The 18,493-nt window shown below is 43.8% G+C and overlaps 1 protein-coding gene across 1 annotated transcript; it reads right to left on the reverse strand.

Annotated features, from left to right (window-relative positions):
• Nucleotides 1–12,088: 12,088 nt before the first annotated feature.
• LOC133890630 (PHD finger protein ALFIN-LIKE 2-like) lies at nucleotides 12,089–16,980 on the reverse strand. The gene is made up of 5 exons (XM_062331096.1): nucleotides 16,783–16,980; nucleotides 16,641–16,673; nucleotides 16,330–16,552; nucleotides 12,641–12,752; nucleotides 12,089–12,535 (listed from the first exon to the last, which is right to left on the reverse strand). Exons 1-5 carry the CDS (start codon nucleotides 16,883–16,885, stop codon nucleotides 12,284–12,286), a joined length of 723 nt encoding a protein of 240 aa, XP_062187080.1. The 5' UTR covers nucleotides 16,886–16,980; the 3' UTR covers nucleotides 12,089–12,283.
• Between the last annotated feature and the right edge of the window lie 1,513 nt (nucleotides 16,981–18,493).

The following is an 18,493-nucleotide window of genomic DNA, read 5'->3' on the forward strand; positions in this document are numbered from 1 at the left end:
AAGGCGGAAGTTGCAAATAATCAACTTAAGAGTGATTTCTTTTAAATTTTTAGTATCAACGCAAACCGAGCCAATTGTAGTACTACCAATGACGTTTCGTTTGCTACTTGTGTTTGTTGGTAAAAAAAATTTGAGAATGCCAACCAAACCAAACATCACGAGCTAAGGGCGAGGTACCGCTCACAAAAAATGTTATGGAGTTAAATATTGGCCTACCTTTTGCGAAAATTTTGATGGGCTCATCAGGCATCACCCAAACAAGCTCTAATTTTTCAGCCTTTTTTAACTTGTCTACAAACTCCCTAGCATCCACAATAAAGAGATGGAAAATTTGTCCCTAGTACACAGACAAAGTATGGCATTGTCTCAAAGGCACCGTTATATTTGATTTTGGTTGTATGACACTACAAATTTTTGGGTTTATCTCCTGGACACTTGAGGAGGGGAAAGATCATTATGCAAGTTTCATTTTGCAGATTTTCCATGAAAAATCTAAAAAAAATTGCACGCATGGGGAATAGAGCATTACATCATTCTGCAAATTTTTAGGATGCATTATAATCTATATATGGAGAAAAAATTCAGGTGTGAAGCTAAGAGCACAATGTCTTTTCCCCTTCTATAGTGTCCTAAAAACAAAGCTACAAATTCATAGTGTCATACGGCTAAAATCAAATATAATGGTTATCTGGAGACAAAGCCACACTCTTTTAGAGCATGTATAATGGGGTTCTTAAAGGAAAAGCTTAAGGAAAAAAATCTTTTTTTTTCTTAACCGTAGTAAGACATGTACTTAGAAGGAGGGTAATATGCTTACTTAAATACCACTACTTATATTAGTGTTAACAAGATAACTAACTATGTTTAAGCATATGCAGTCTTTGTTTGCATTAAAAATTATATTTTTATGCTTAACACTTATCTTTTTTAAGCTTCATACTTAGTGTTCTAGAGATAGAGGCATCAGGTTTGGGCCGTTGGATGAGGGCTAGAAAGCACTTCCTACTTATGCATATCTCAACAGAGTAAACAAGATCTAATTTCGAGTTCCAAAAGATAAAAATGATTAATTTTTAGAAAATAGGCATGCCCTCAATAAAAATGATCTCATCTCAACAGAGTAAACAAGATCTAATTGGTTAGTGTTTGGACTGTTTCCAAAAATAGGAATGCCCTCAATAATGTCTATGCAAATGCCCACAAGTTCATTTGCAAGAGCCAACAACACTGACCCTCGTGAGATAGCCGCGCCTAATTGGTTGAATTAAATGCTAAATTCTTAGATTAGCTATCTTTTTTTTTGAGAAATCTTAGTATAACACGCAGACGCACGTACTATATCAGTGCCTACTGAAGACCGGAGATACAGAGTTTGAAGATCAATGAAGTCACCATAAGCGCCTTATTACCGGTGGGTACGTCATCTACCACTGAAAAAAAAACTGCCTTGATAAGACACACTAACAACAAATATAGAGTTTAATCTGTGATAGGTAAGGGTACAATCACCTCCACTAACCACTCAAACCAATGCTTAGATCTCTAGATTAGCTAGCTTCAAATGATCATATTTTCATAAATCGTACATTCAATTTGCCATCCGTTTGCATTTTTATATTCCTTATATTTAAATATAGAAAAGAAGATGTCGCTTGGCTATATTGTGATGAAAAAATTATTTAGATGATAAATAGACTCCATATGTTATATTCACATTGCGGCATGTTTTTGGCATAGCTGCTATCAAAAATCGTTTTCCTCCCTGTGTTTGGCATGTTTTGGCACAGCTATAATCCAAACACTATTTTTCAGAGAAAAAAATATGTAATGGTACCATATATGTCTCCTCGTATAACACTATCTAGACGAACGTCACTTGTCCTCCGACATTAATCTCAAAACAGTGAATGTCGTAATCAGGTTACTGTAAGATTGTAAAGGTGGGAATGGTTGGACCCTAGAGCGAAGTAGACTGATCCACATGATTCATTCAAGATGCGGAGTGGGGTGGGTCAACCCATATTACACTTACTTTGGAAAACATTTTACACTTACTTTGGAACCTGTGGTAACAACTAGATTTAACTAGAAGTACCTAGGTGTTGTTCATTTTTTATTTCATTCTGTTTATCCGGAAAGTCTGGGTTAAACTCAGAACTTCTGGTACCCAGAAGTTCTGGACTGAATCCAAAAGTTTCAGATTCTATTAATCTGCTATGAAGTTTTAAATTTTCAGGAGCGCGTATTCACCCCCCTCTCCCCCCCCCCCCACTCTCTAGGCGACATCTCAATCTTTCACTACCCTAAAGAAGGCAAGCAGTGTGACAAGCGAAGTCATGACATGGCCATGTATGTAGCATCAACCTAGCAAGGAGACAAAAAACTCAAGGCCCAAATCCGTTATGAAGTCACACAACGAAGTCAACGTAGTTCCTTTGGACCAAGCGGAGCCATCCAGGACCGTTCAGATCAGCTCCAACCTGGATCCCAAATAGGAACTCGCCTCATCACCTTCCTTCAGACAAACACCGACGTGTTTGTATGGCAACTGTCAGACATTCCCAGTGTCACGGCTCAGAGTTTCTAAACATGTAATTAAGTGCTAATGGGCATCATTAGCATCATTTGTTTTTGTTTTGAGCAGTATAGACATGCAATGTGAATTAAACCGAATTTGGTTAAACCAGGTTTAACTGATGCGTTGTAAAGCATCTCCCAAAACTTCTATGGAACATAGGGCTAGTGATAATTTTAGAAATTAGTAGATGCCAGGAGAAGAATATAAATGAATTTTCCCAAATTTTTGGGAAATATTTAGAAGGCATAAAAATTATCACAAGTTGGAAAAGATAGCATCTTTGAACAATTTTCATTCAAAATTGGCTCAAGCATTCTGGGTCAAACAAGTTCAAATGGTTCCTTATGAATTTTAGTTTCAAAAAAAATTGTTTTACCCATTTTGGACCTTGGGAAGGCATTCAAATGGATGGCTAAAGTAGTGGGGATATTTTACCGGCCGGTTACTGTTCATCAGACCCGCTTGTCATCCCCCCTCCGGTTTCTCTGCTCTCTCTGCCATCTCCTCTCATAGAGCAAGCGGCGCCGCCCTTGTTGACTGCGGTGGCCAGGCCACGTCGCTGGAAAACCGGGACACGACACCGTGCCTTTATCTTCCCCTCCCCGCCCTCTGCTCTCTCTCTCTCTCTCTCTCTCTCTCTCTCTCTCTCTCTCTCTCTCTCTACTCCTCCTCTCGCACAGCCGGCGCAGAGCACACGCACACAAGCACCGGCCGCCGGCAAGAATCACCGCGCCACCGATGATTTCCGTCGAGCCCGAGCCCAGTGGAGCCGCAGGGAGGAGCGCCCCAAGCTCCTCCGCCGTTTCCCCTCCTCCCCCGGCCATTTTTCCACACGGGTTGAGCCGGCCGCGTCTTCTTCCCCAACGGCGGCAGCCGTCTCCACCTTTCTCCGTTGAACCGGCGAACCGCTGCCTTTCCCCGGCGACTGAACTCACCGTAAGCATCACCGTCCCCCACTGAGTCTAGCGCGTGTGTCCGTTGGGGCTTAGCCCGTCGCCGGCGCGCCTTCCGCCGTGCAGCCGTGCGCCGCTGCCTACGGCGCACGCCGTCAGCCGAGCCACCGCCGAGCTCCTCAGTGTTCAGCCGCGCCGTTGGGTCCACGCGTCCTCGTAAAAGCTATAGCCGCCCTCGTCCGAGTCTGTTGTGTCGCCGTTCGCCGTCGGCGCGTCAAAACTGTGCCGCCGCCGTGTAGTTTCCGCCGTCTACCGCCACTGGCCATTCTCCGGCCGTCGCTGGTGACCACGTATGCCTCAGCTGGGTCCACGCGCACATGCTGGAGCCATAGTTGCCCTTCCCGGCCGCCTGGACTGCGCCGCTCGCCGCCGGCGGGCACAACCCGAGCCCCGCCCTGCCGCGCTGCGCTGTGTGCTGGGCGGGGTTCAATTTTGACCCCAGTCAAAATGAGCCCGGCCCCACTATCTGTGCCTGTGGCTAGTTGGGCACCGGTAGAAAAAGACGTGGGCCCATTTTAATATTAGAGGAAATCAGAAATTGCGAAATGAATATCTGTTGAGTTGATAAATCGGCTGGAATCTTGAAAAATGCGTAGGAAATTGTGTAGAGCTCCAAAATTCATGAAACCAATTTTGTTGGCTTTATTATGACATGATCTATCCATTAAAAATACCAGTGGCCATGAAATGTGTGCTGTGAATTATTGAATTAATGGAATATATCTAGGCTTTGATAATTCATAGTTAAATCTTGGTAGCCCCAAAATTGATGAATCCAATTTTGTGAATCTTGCTAAATTGTGCCCTGTTCAGTAAAAATATACACCCTCATGTTAAGCATAATTAACTTTTCATTTTGGTTTAAGCTTTGGTTTATGCTTTAAAGTATTTCAGGAAATGTTTAAATGGTTAACGCTAATTGCAATTAGGAAATATTTGATGTTTTAAGCGCAGGGCATAATGCATGTCACCTTCGTTGTTGTATGTCTTTCATACTCATCATTGCGCGCGATTATTCTTATAGAGAACGTCGATTCGACGACAGAGGCGAGCGAGGCTTTTCCCGGAGGTTCTAACGGTGGTGATCGTGGTTCGGGTAGCTGTGAGCAGCAGCTAGGGCAGCAAGGCAAGCATCTATCATATTGCACCATGTCAATTCGAAATCTAATATGTTATCTATGCTTATGTATACATTGCATGTGTCGGGTACCGAGTTGGGTAGAACCTATGCTGATGCATTATCCCATTTTGGTCACGTGTCATGTGTTGTTCCTAGGAGCCTAGTGGTGTCGTCGAGGTCTAATTATAGTTCGCTATGCTTAGTGGTACTTAGGCTTTCCGGTAGAAGTCGACGACAGCGTCCACCGTTGTCGCGAGCCTAGGACTTATTACTTGTTCACACTTGTGTTTGTGTTGATGATGAGTCGGTTTAGTGAGTGGTGAGTTGAGACGAGGTGTGGGCGGTGTTAGGGGTATCATCTGCTCACGAGGAGTCCTCAGGCAGTTCGGGGAGGGAACCCAGACATCGTAGACCGCTTGCACCGGTTAAGCACTGACCGTCGGTGTAGTCAGCTTTAGCACTTACCTTACTCACCACATGCTGATATAATGGTAGGCGAGCTGATTACCTTCGCAGACGTGGTCATGTGGGCCTCGTCATAGACGGTGTGAGTCCGGTTTGAGTCCGGGCTTTTAGCGGTATTAGTTTGCTCGGGGAGTAGTTCTAATACCGCCGCGCTGAGCTATGGTTGATCCACATGGTTGGACCTGGTTGGGAAAGGTTGTCACGGGTACCCCCTTATGTGCATCTTAGCGGGTGGCACAAGCCGTATGGTCCCTGTGTCGTGTGGGTCCAAGAGTATCCCCCTGCAGGGTGTATAATCAGTTCGAACTGCCGCGCTCTCGGTCATGAGCATTGCTATCGCTTATCTCCACCGAGCGACCATGTTTTGGTCGTAGAGTTTCTATGTGGGTTGTGGCATGGTTGGTTTGGGTGGTTTGGTCGGTATGTGGTCGGTGGTTTGGTGGTAATAGTTTACTCTTATACACTTGTTGTTTATATATATGTTCTGATCAGTTGGCTGGTAGGGTTTGAGTGGGTGGTTGGTTAAGTCAGTTGCTTACACCTAGAATCTAGGTTCCTTACCGCTTAATGAACTTAAACATGTCTTAATCCTTGCTACAGCTTTAAATGCATGATCCTTGGAGTCGAGAATATATATACTCATACTATGTAAGACTTGCTAGTACCTTCGTACTAAGGGTACTGCCCTTAAGTTTCAGGTTCACAGGTTGGCGAGGAAGAGACAGTGTTCGGCTACTTTGTGCCTGCCGATCAGGGTGGCGGGCAGGAGTAGCACCTTCTACTCCGAACTCCGGCGCTTTTGGTATGAAGCCTAAGGGCATCCAGCTCCATACTCTTTTGTTGTATAGGTTTATCCTTCGTTGTGTAGTTGCTGTTGTTCCTCTTTTGTTGTAAATTGTGGAAGCAATTGCATGTTTAAGTATTGTAATACAGCTTAATTACTTGCTCTCTATTAAACTGTGTTGTGATATTTGAGTTGGAAGACATGTGTTCTGATCCTGGGCACAAAACACGTGCCGGGACTACCGGAATGGTATTCTGGTTAATCGTCGAGGTTGTGATTATGAACAATGATCCTCCTGATGATTAATTAGAATACTATTTGGACGGTTCCTCACACCCAGGATCCCCAGGGAGGTGATTAAGCATAAACTAGCTATCTGCCCCAACGTGAAGCCAGTCAAGTAGAAACTTCGGTGGTTAACGCCCGACCGGAAAGAAGCCATCAATGAGGAAATTGAAAGGCTCACCAATGCAGGTTTTATTCGGAAGGTGGATCTTCCCGAGTGGCTTGCAAGCCTCATCATGGTCAAAAAATCAAATAGAAAATGGTGAATATTTATTGACTTCACCAATCTCAACAAATCCTACCCTAAGGACGCTTTTCTTCTGCCACGAATAGATCAGATAGTTGACTCCCCCTTGAGCTGCGACTATCTAAGCCTTCTCGATGCCTACTCCGGTTATCACCAAATTAGCATGCATCCAAAGTATGAGAATACCTCCTTTATTACTTCATTTGGAGTCTATTGCTATGTCAAGATGCTTTTCGAATTGAAGAATGCTGGTGCCACATACCAAAAAGGAATACAGATAACAATCCATGATCAGATCGACCAGAATTCGAGGTTTATGTCGATGATCTCATTGTCAAAACCAAAAAGAAAGAAGATCTCATCTCTGACCTACAAGAGACGTTCAACAATCTGTAAGAATTGAGTAATGCTGAACCCAGCGAAATGCATGTTTGGAGTCGATGCGAGGAAGCTACTCTATTACCTAGTGTTCTACCAAGGGATCGAAGTCAATCTTCACCCCTTAACCATTTTATTTCCTAGCTTGGAGATTGAGAACTTCTCTTCTTCAGGTTACTACGACAACTTGAGTGGTCAAAAGAAGCAGATGAGGCATTAAAAAATCTGAAGAGGTATCTTTCTTGCCCCCTATGCTAGTCGCTCCCAACCCTAATGAAGATCTACTCTTATACATCATGGCTGGACCATGTGCTGTGAATGAGGTATTGGTGGTGGAAAGAGAAGTGCAAGACAAGTGAGAGAAAAGCCAGCGATTAGCGTACTACATCAGTAAAGTGCTCCATGGTCCTAAAAAATGCTATGCACAAGTGCAGAAGCTATTCTATGTTGTACTTATGGCCTCTCGCAAGCTGTGACATTACTTCTAGGCTCACAAGATCACCGTACCCATGATATTCACACTCGGTGAGATCCTGCACAACTGAGATGCAATTGGTCGCATTGCCAAGTGGTCCGTTGAGCTCAGGGAATTCGATGTTTGGTTCGTGCCTCGAACAACAATCATGTCGCAAGTACTCACCGACTTCGTGGCCAAATGGACAGGACTCGATAAACCCCAGGATGACCACAACAACTTATCAGATGTATGGAATTTATTCTTCGATGGATCACTCACATTTCAAGGCGCGGGGGCTGGGATTATACTAATCTTTCTTATGGGAGAAAGCCTGCAATACGCTTTGTAGATTGATTTCCTAGCCACGAATAGCATAGCGGAATATGAGGGTCTACTCACTAGACTCTGAGTAGCTTCTACTCTTGGCATCCACCACCTACTTGTGAAAGGGGATTCATAATTTGTGGTGAAGCAAGTTAGTAAGGAGTATCAAACCTCAGATAAGACCATGATGGACTACCTCACGGAGGAGAGGAAGTTGAAAAAGAAATTCATCGAACTCGAGGTTAAGTATATCCCGATGAAGGATAACTGCCTCGCCGATAATCTTGCCTGCCTAGATCCTCACGATCTCTAGGACAACCAGGGATTTATCATACAGAAATTCTAGAAGCCGTATGTGAAATCATCAGATGACACAGCCGAAAGAGTGGTGGTCTACGATACCTATAACAAGCTCGTGGGCTCGCTAGGGATCGACACCCCCAAAGGAGTCATGGGGGAACTCGTGGCGCAACTCGAAAGCAAAGTTTTGTGGATGGACCCAATTCGCAAGTACCTTCAAGATTGAGTTGTACCTGCGATGCACTAACCGAGTAAATTTTTCGTTGATCCAAGATGTATACCTTAGTGGATGGTGTTCTTTATCGAAGAGGCACTCACAAAGTACTCATGAAATGCATCTCTCAGAAGTAAGGTAGAGAACTACTTGAGGAAATTCATGGAGGGGTGTGTTGAGCTCACACTTCCTTTCGAACCCTGGTCGAAAATGCATTTAGACTAGGTTTCTATTGACCTACGACTCTCCATGATGCAAGCGAGTTGATAAGAAGGTGTACCAACTGTCAATTTCACAGCAAACGTATACATCAACCCGCTCAAACCCTACAAACCATCCATTTATCATGGTCGTTCGCTACTTGGGGATTGGATATTCCAGGGGCCTTCCCGGTAGCGCCTAGGGGCTTCGAGTTCCAATTTGTCGCAATTAACACCTTCACCAGGTGGATTGAAGTTGAGCCAGTCGGTAAAATCACTTCAATAGCCGCCAAGAAATTCATCATGAAGAGCATCATGACAAGGTTTGGCGTCCCAAGTAGGATCATCACCGACAACGGCACTTAGTTCTCCAGTACAGCGTTCATCCATTACTACGAAGAACTAGGCACCATAATCTGCTATGTGACCATGGCTCATCCACGAAGTAATGGACAAGTCGAGCGGGCGAATGGTCTAGTGCTACAAGGAATCAAGATCCACGTCTTCAACCGCTTATCCGCCTACGCTAAATCATGGGCTTCCGAGTTGCTTTATTTGCTTTGGGCACTCCTAGTCTACAAGATGGTAGGTGAAAATACTTTCTTCCTAGTCTATAGGGCCGAAGCAATGCTACCCTGTGAGCTAACAATCAAATCCCCCGAGTGTAGCTATACGTCGACAAGGATGAAATACCGAGAAGACAAGACGAACTCAACGTTCTCAAAGAAAAAAAGGATGCAAGTGTTGATAAGATCAGCATGGTACCAACAAGCTCTCCGACGCTATCATGACTAAAACGTCCACAATAAATCCTTCGAACCTAGAGATCTGGTTCTACGACTCGTACAGAGCTAGAAAAACATCAACAAGCTATCTCCGAAGTGGCAAGGTCCTTATAGGGTGGTCGAGTCTAACCGACCAGGGCCGTATAGGTTAGCTATGGAGAATGGTCAAGTCCTTAAAAATTCTTGGAATATCAACCAGCTTTGTAAGTTCTATGTGTAAGTATTTAGGATATATTTTGTAACATTAGTTGTCATATTATCAATATATGTCATTTGCATATTTCAATCCAATGCCTTCAAGAACTGAGATAAGCCGTTATTCGGGTTGTTTGCCCACACACGTACTGGGGATTTGAGACTGCCCATCCAGGAATTCTTCTCCGATAATTAGTTGGGGCTTCATGTATACTAGGACTACAAAACTTGTGCACCATGTTTTTTAGGGGAATCGAAAAAATATCTTTAGGGATCGCGAAGAACCTTATCATGTCCCCGAGTGCCTGAAAGCTGAGACGCTTTCTCCTAGAAGTCTGACCTAAGGTAATCGCGATGAATATCTCGATAAGAGATCTCAAAACTCCCTAAACTACTCGGAAGAAATAAAGGCCAAACACTTGTTTGAACTTTCCTTGTATTCATGAGGGAATTCACAGTCATACACAAGCATTGCAATAAAAATAGGAATTTTTTATTTAACAAGATTTTGAGCTCTTTTACAAATAAGCTAAGGGAAAGAGGATTACAAGAAGTCCTAAAGATCTACTAGATGCCAGAGAGATTTCACTGACGTTGCAAGAGGAATGAGAGACTTCCCTAACTCTCTCCAGCCATCGACAACAACAGAGAGGATGGGGTCACTGACGTTTCGGCCCCTTCCGAACTCATTGGTGTCACTGCCTGATCATCAACATCTCCAACAACGATGGGTTTAGGACAGGCATTCGTTCGCCACCATCATCATTAGTGTCGCTGCTCTGGCTACTCCCTCCGGCTGTCCTCGCCAGAATAACACGAGGATGAAGAGGGTGAAGCGGCTGGCGTCTTGTCATCTTTAATAGAGAGACTGTCGGATGCCTCCTCTTCCTCCACCTTATTCACCACCTCTTCTTCCTCTATTTTCACCTCAAGCGGTCCCAGTCTACCTCGTCTTGGACTGGGGATGTCGAGGGCTTGTCATCATTAACAGGTGTGCCGCGAGTTGCCGCCTTCTCTTCAGCTTCCATGTCGGAGGATATGTCGATAACCTCCACTACCGAAATACATTCGGTGGGAGATCACAGCGAAGTGAGGGATGAGTACTCAGGGGAAGAAGGGGAGTAGTCAGGAGAAGAAGGTGTGTATTCATGCGAAGGAGGAGGTTCCATGATGAGACTTAGGTTTGATGCGTTCGAGCTTTGGCACCTGGTGGCTTATATAGGCCAATAGGCCAAGAGACGATGTCACTTCATCTCCTTAGCATTAATTCTGAGTGTGGTCACATTATGAACCGCGAACACCTAAGCGATGCTTGGTCGTCGAGGCTGTGTCTTTTCAGCTGGTTTGCGTAGACAAAGAGGCAGTCAATCAGAGCTATTGTTATCTGCTGGGTTTTCCATAGCGTGTGGAGTAGTCAAAAAGACATAACATTAACTTTGTCATGCCCGTGCTAGAGAATCTCTTCACCACTATATAAAATTTCCGCTGTGACAATTCAACTTCCGAACCTAGCCAGCTATGAGTCTTATATCTCTCGTACTTGTGCAAGGACGGGATGATTTTTTCAGGCCGATTAGAAAACCTAATCAGATGGAGCACCTTCTCAAGGACTCGCTTGAGAACTCGGAGACGTTCGAAATCCTGAGTGGATGATCTAAGAACCTAGAAAACCCGGTTAGATGCAACCTCCTAATAAAAAACCTGAGTCTTACTCGATGACATGGTCAGACAAAATGCTTATCTTTGTTGGCCATGTACTTGATCCGTCGAAGTCTTATTTCATGTAATGATCGGGGCTTGATAATGATTACTAGATAACTACTATATCCAGACACCCTAGAGTTTTTCATAATTCTCGGGGCATATCTCTATCTTTGGAAAGAGGATATCTGGATGGAAGGAAACTACCCGTAGGTACCTAGTCTCACAAATAGGAAGTTTATCTCAAAAATAAGAAGAAAAACTTCATAGAACGTACGACACACTTTATATATAGAGAGTCTAGACCCTACGGAGGACAAGCAATATAAGCGCGATCAACTAGAAATCTGAAGCCGAGCAAGAAAATCACTGACTAAGTTTAGATCCGTATAGCCTAGCTACATACTCTCTTGTAGAAGGCTCAAATCAATATAAGACAAACAGGACTTAGGATTATTATTCTTAGGGAGACTCAAACCTGTATAAAAATCTCCATATGTTCTTTTGTGATTCGTCTAAAGCATCTCCTTTTCATCCTACACATTTATAAGATTAACGGTTCACCAATTATCAACATCATAATATAGATTATACAAAGAAACAAGTACTAATTCACCCAACTAGTGTTTTTACCCAACCAAAAAACATAAGGAGGAAGGGAAGAGAGTTGCTATCATCTCTCAGTTGCCAGAGTTAAGCAAGACAGGAGCCATGTGGTCGAAATTAAAGAGGAATCAATACAACAGCCGCGTGGTCGGAGTTGACAAGGAACGCTCCAGCAACGCTCCAACGCGGCCGCGACAGTCGCCACTGCGATTAGAATCGGTTTGCTCTGCACTCATCGAAGCACACCTAGGACAACCCAAGGCGACAGTGGATGGCAGCAATCGAATCAGGCTGCGGCGGTCAGAGCGAGCGACGACAAGACAACGGTGTGGGTTTCTGTGAGTCGATGGAGGAAGGGTCAATCGACTCGACCCGACCCGACCCGACCCTAGTGGTCTCTTGGTTATAGACCACAGCCCCTCCGGAGGGTTTGCTCACCATTAATTTAGCTATTTTTCAATAAAATACCATCTTCTCACTGACAGATAAAACCATATATATTAATAACATATGAACTAAAATAACAAATCTTTAAAACACAGCTAAATTAGTAACGTTCAAACATTTTCCCCTGCCCCTCCGACTTTGTGGTGGATGGAGAGGAGAGGGAGAGAGAGGGAGAGGGAGAGAGAGAGAGTATTGTTTGGTTGATCAGCTGGGTCAGCAATAAGAGGCCAGCAGCTCCAAGGTTTTATTGTCTGCTTTTCTTGGAGCTGCAATCAGGGCACTTGTAGCGCTTTATGTGCTCCGCTTTCGCCGGAGTTATCTTCACGCATTTGCCATGGAACCACCGCTCACAAATGTCACATCCAATCCAGAACTCAGTTGGATTGTAGCGACCACTGCAAGTACCACAGAGGGTTTCGCTGTGTTCTTCGTCGTCCTCGAAACCATCATCCACAACTGTTGGCCTCAAGTTCTTTGTGTGCCCATCATTTGCTCGCTGCATAACAAAAAAAAAAAATGTCAGTTTGTGAAAAATCAAAGGCAGACGGTTGGATAATGTATTGACAAGAGCAAATAAACTAATAGAGCATTAACATGTCACCTTTGTGGATTTGCCACTGTTATCAACACCAGACTTATTCTCCCTTTGTTTCCGCTCAACCATTGTTTCATACACGGATGGATGCTCATTAATCAAGCTGAATAATCGCTTCCTGGAGAATAAAAAAGTAACAAACTGAGTGCAGTAGAAGGGTTCAGTTAAAGACGTTCAAGCACATTTTTCATTAACCACGGTCACTGGATTCTTTAGAAAACAGTGATGGATGTTGTAGCAGTAATTTTAAATCAGTATGAGAATCAAGGACGTCAGGTACTCCACATATGAAGCTAGCCATTATTTCTAAATGTCAGCATAACAAGGATTGGTTAAGAATATCATAAAAAGGTAATCACAAAGTATTAGCTTACTGGAAACCTGAAAACAATTTTAGTGCAGTATGATAATTAACCTATATTGTGAAAACAGAGTGTAATCTGTTGATGTAGAAAAGTGAAAGAGGTAACAAGCTTATGAAGAAACTACCACAGAAGATTCTCTTAACACTAGATCAAGGATAATATTTAGCAAGATCATATTCCCAGGCAGGAGACAGTCAACCTAGATAAAGTACGGCTTCATCCAAAGGAAATATACAATGACATAGCATATATGTGTAGTTGTTACGGCAGTGTGACATGGCGTGGCGATCCACCACCTTCACAACTTTATAGCGCCTATGGCACGCGGTGTGGTGACACCATGCACACATTGGCGTGGCAAAGCACATTATAGTCTAGGATATTATCATCCACAATGATCTCTTCTTCCTCTCCCTCTCCCTCTTCCTCATCTTCTTCAACTGAAGAACTAGTGTGCAGCTAAACTGCTATGGGCTACCTAGTGTGCTAACTGCTATGTGGCTACAACTTAGAGCTTGAGCTGAACTAGTGTGCTAAAGTGCTAACTGCGATATGCTAGTGTGTAAATCAGATATTTACTATGTAAATCAGATATGCACCAATATATTTATAGGTATAATAAACATACAAAGGAAAAGGCAAAGACTAGGACGAGGAACTTGTTAATTGGCCCAGCCCACCAAGCCAGCCCATAGAAGCCCTCGTAGCCCATGTCTCATCTAAGTCTCTAGCCCTAGCAGCCAAGCAACGCATCACTGCAGTCGCTGCTTCTCTTGTCTCCCTCGACCTCTCACCAAACCCGCCGCCGCCAAGCACGACGCGTGCTCCGCCGCCTCTCCTGCGCTCTCCAGCAGCAAGAGCACTTCTCCCACCGCCGCTCTCTCTCTCTCTCTCTCTCTTGCCACCACAACATAAGCTCCCGCCGTCGCCCCATGCTCCCTCCTGCGAGATCTAGACGGAGAGGCAGATAGCGCAAGGGCAAGGGGCCGAAGGAGGGCGGGGGCGGCTGGCTCAAGAGACGGCGAGTGCGTGAGCAGCCCGCTCAGCAGACAGCGAGGGCGAGGCCACGAGATCCAGGCGAGAGAGGGCAAACGGGATCTAGACAAGGCGGACGGAGTTCCGGGCAGGGGTGAGCGGGGAAGCCACATCGCTATGGCGGAGTCCATACACGGCGGAGCCATGGTGTCCCTATGGCGACAAGGGGATTTCCTCCACGCTGATATATCGGCGTTATGGCGACGATATCCCTACGCCATGAGAACTATGCATATATGTAATATACAATGAAGCGGTATCAATGAGATACATGCTGACAGCATGCCTACTGGAAAACAGAAACAGCTCTGGGAATAGTTTAGGAAATGATCGCCGCTAAGACAGATCAAATTGCCTAAAAAAAGGCTCTCCTTTCTTTAAGGGAGAAGTGCATTTAAAAATTAGTAAATTGTTTTGCCTCAAGTAAGATGAAAAACTACAAATAGGAGGAAATAGCATGACTTCATAATGGCAATTGATTGGCCCTCTACAGTAACAGGTAGTAGCACAAAACAAAAGAAAATTAACCATTTTTCAACAATAAGAACAGAGTCAAGCTAAAACACTAAGGAAGTGGAGAGTATTTAGGTATTGGAAATAAGAAGGAACGCATATAAAACCTAACTGGCAGAAATAATAAGACTACTTCATTCATAAAGCACCTAAACAAATGACAATGACTGACAATACAAATATGAAGTTGCAGCAGTAGCCCAACAAGTGTAATTGATGAACAAAGAAATTGTGTCAAAGGACGATGAGAACAAACATCACAAATCTTGTAATGGGCATGACAGTCAACAATTCAAGTAGGTCAATGGCCCGAAAAGTTTAATTGCAGTCAGTTTGATCATCATGCTTCTTGCACAAGACAAATAAGACATAAGATTACAAGAAGCATTAGCAGGAACATTAAGGTGAACTGAACTAATAAAATTGAATAAAGGGGACTGAAAAAACTACATGACTAAATCATTTTTACAACTAAACAATAGAATGAAGAGAAATAGAAAAATGGACATTTCAAATAGCTTTCAAAAGCTCTAGTTAACCTCAGGAGGAATATAAATTCACGGCATTTTATATTTAAAAAACTGGATTTGCATTTGGTGGTTTGATGTGTCCAGAATTTCAAAACCTTTACTATAAAGTTTCTGAAAAGGGATATTTAATTATTTGCCACTCCAAAAATCGGAGTTTTAGGTTGTGCCACTTCTTTAGCATGAAATTTAGTGCTGCAGCTCAACAATGTTTATACTCAGGATGTGCCACTTTAGATGTATTCCCTCATTTCACTTTTTTAAAACTGAAGTGCACATGCGTGCATATGTCGGCCACTTGATCTTGTGCTGGTGCTGTGCATGCTCTATGACACCATGGAGCTGGTGAGGACCTTAAGTGGCCGAACCAAGCTGGCCAGGCTCAACCAGTTCCGTCCATGGTAAGCTCAATCTTTCCAGGCATGCAATTCGGATTAAACCAGAAAAGAAAAATGAGAGTAGATCAAAGTGGCATACCCTGAGTATAAACTCGTTTGTAGTAGAATATCCTAAAAATCCAAATATTCGGAGTGGCGAATCATCAATTCACCCCACTAATAAAATGTACACTCAGAGAAACTCAACTAAAACATCCAAGCTGCTAAAGAGCAAACAGCATGGAAAGCTCAAAACTTATGGAATTTCAAAGCGTCCACATTGTGACATTCAGCTGGAGTATAATTTGTCGACCAACAGAAAGTATACTAAGCCAAAAATAAAGAGTAGCACGGCATATCCATATATTACCTGCAAACGTGGAAATCGATGCCAACCACAATGTGCCAAAAGACTTGCATTTCGTAAGGATCACACAGGATACATTCTTTTTTTTTTTTTGAATCAACGAAGATACAGAGCTTTGATACTATTTGTACATTATGGCCACAGTAAAAAAAATAAAGGAACAAAATGTTAAAAGAGAATAAAGCAAACAAAGTGATCAAACATGGCCCCATTGACAGCAGAAAGATGAAGAAAAGGTAGGGAAAGAAACGAAGGAAACACAAGGAACATCTGCACACACACACACACACGATGCAGGTGAGGTGAAATAAAAAAGAAGTAATCCAGAAACCCCACGAACAGGAACAGCATCACGCAGACAAGACAAGAATCCAATTCGACAGTACCATTAGATTCTTCTCCTGAGAAACGATATCTTCAACCTAGACGGTTAATTTAACACAGAGAGCAGGAGAGCAGAGTGCTCCCTCCGTCCCAATCTGATGTGGGGCGGGGCGGCCGTAGCATGTACCTCTCGTTGCCATTGAGCCGCGCGCCGAAGAAGAATGCGACGGAGAACAGCCATGCGTCGGAGTGGACAGCGACGAGAGAGAGCCAGTCGCGGCGGTGCATGCCGTCCCTGGCGAAGTTGATCCCGACTGCGGGCTCCGGCAGCTCCGGTGGTACCTCCTCCGCCGGTAGCGCCACCTCCCAGCCCCCGTTCGGGAGCCCGTACAGGCACAGGTTCTCCTTCTCTGCAAGTGCTCCGAGAAGAAACCAATCAAACCCCCCACCAATGGGAACCCAACGAAAGCAAAGCGCTCAGATCCGGTCGGGTCTTACCCGGATCGCACAAGCCGTAGAACTCCTCCACATCTGCGATTAAAGGAACCGCATGGGGTGAGACCGAGGATGCCGTCGCCACTAGATCTAGAGAAGAGAGGCGAGCGCGAGGGAGGAGAGGAGACCGCGCGTACGTACGTACCGGAGGTGAGGGCGCGGACGAGGCCAGCGCGGCGGGCGTTGAAATCCTTGTAGATGTCCTCGACGGTGCGAGGCGCGGAGGAGACCGGGGCGGCCGTCTCCATCGGCGGCGGCGCGGCGGAGCGGTGACGCTGTGTCGGCGCCTCCGATGCGCGAGGGTAGGCGAGGACGCCGAGGAGAGGGGTTCAGGTCGGAGCTCTGACACCGGACCGGGATTTAAGGTGAGTAGATAGAGCTGGGTGGGGCCCGCGGATCAGTGGGTCGGCTGTCGTGGGCTCGTGGTGGGTACTGTAATACAAATTGTAAATGCAATATAGAGCGCTAAAAATACAAAAATAGATAACATATGTCAATATATTTGTGAAAATAAAAAATATATCAGCGTATTTATAAGTTTAGCAACTGTATTGGTACCATAAAATCCGAAAATCTGATTTAGATCTCTCAAAATCCGAAAACAGCTCACACCCACTAATTTCGACAAATCAGGTGCCGAAAGCTCTTTGTATTCGGTAATTGAGGTGTTGAATATGGCATACAGTGTCGTATTTGGCATCTGAGCTGCCGAAATCACATCGGCCAAGTCCGTGTGCTCCTTTCATCACGTCACGTCTCATCGTGTCAGTGCTTTTGGTGCGGTTATGACATCTGCGGAGCTCAGTGTTGCTTTTGTACTGAATAAAATGAGCTCGCTGGCTCAGGAGAAGCGAGCAGCAGAGGAGAGAAGGGAGAAGAGAAGGGAGCAGTAAAGGAGGAACGCGAGGAGCATCAGCGGAAGAGCAACACGAGTAGTAGCAGCTCGAGTAGAGAAAACAGCAGGAGAGGAGCAACGCAAGTAGCAGCAGCGTGAGTTGAATACTTTGAGAGAGTTCACTTTTCTTCAGGTAAGTACTTAGATTACATAGTTAATACTTAGGTTAGTAATACTAGAGTAATTAGATTATTTGGTTAGTCCGTTCAGAAGTACATTAGTCCCTTCGAAAGTAGATTGTTTCATCTTAGATGTAATTATAGTACTTAGATTATTTTCTTAGTTGGATTATATGAATTTGATTAGTCAGCGTGATTAAATTATTTACTTAGTTTAAAAACATGAATTTTATTCATTAGTGTAATTAGATTGTTTCGTTAGTACAATTATTTAAATGTCATTAACCAGTATAATTAGAGTAATTGTGTAATTTAATCAGAATTATTAGAGTTATATGATTAATTAGTTTAATCACTTAGGTTTAGTGGAACCGTGAAGTAGTATAGATGCAAGGTGTGTAGCAGTATAGATGTATGGTGGTGGCCACACATGCCCATCGGTGTCTCCCCTTCTGGTGGCACTTTGTGTAAGTGGTGGTGTAGAGTTATGATCTAGTGCATGCATATTCTCTATGGTTGTAAGTAGGGTATCAGTGTAATGAGAGAAAATAAAGAAAAAGATATCTAAAATTGACCTAATAAAGCGAGAGTAAATTGAGTATCATTTCTGTATCAAGGAAATGATGTATTGCTTACCTTAGCAGCTGCATGGGGGAAAAAAATTGTCAAATTAAAATTTTGCAAAGTGAAATCTAGCAAAAAGCATTAGTACATATTAAATTTTTAATCACAATAGTTATATAATAGTTCCTAGGTATTAATTAATTAATAATTTAATTTGATCTTAAAAATTAATTATTTTATTTGAATTCAATATTGATGATTTAATTAGCATTGTTAAT

This window comes from Phragmites australis, chromosome 14, assembly GCF_958298935.1.
Source record: "Phragmites australis chromosome 14, lpPhrAust1.1, whole genome shotgun sequence".
NCBI lineage: Eukaryota > Viridiplantae > Streptophyta > Magnoliopsida > Poales > Poaceae > Phragmites > Phragmites australis.

What these genes read in the sequence shown, in the direction of transcription:
- LOC133890630 (XM_062331096.1), bottom strand. Translation starts at nt 16,885, where the DNA reads ATGGAGACGGCCGCCCCGGTCTCCTCCGCGCCTCGCACCGTCGAGGAC. An exon ending in CGTCCGCGCCCTCACCTCCG is followed by an intron (nt 16,674 to 16,782) that starts GTACGTACGTAC and finishes CTTTAATCGCAG; the next exon opens with ATGTGGAGGAGTTCTACGGC. An exon ending in CGGCTCAATGGCAACGAGAG is followed by an intron (nt 12,753 to 16,329) that starts GTACATGCTACG and finishes TTTATTCTCCAG; the next exon opens with GAAGCGATTATTCAGCTTGA.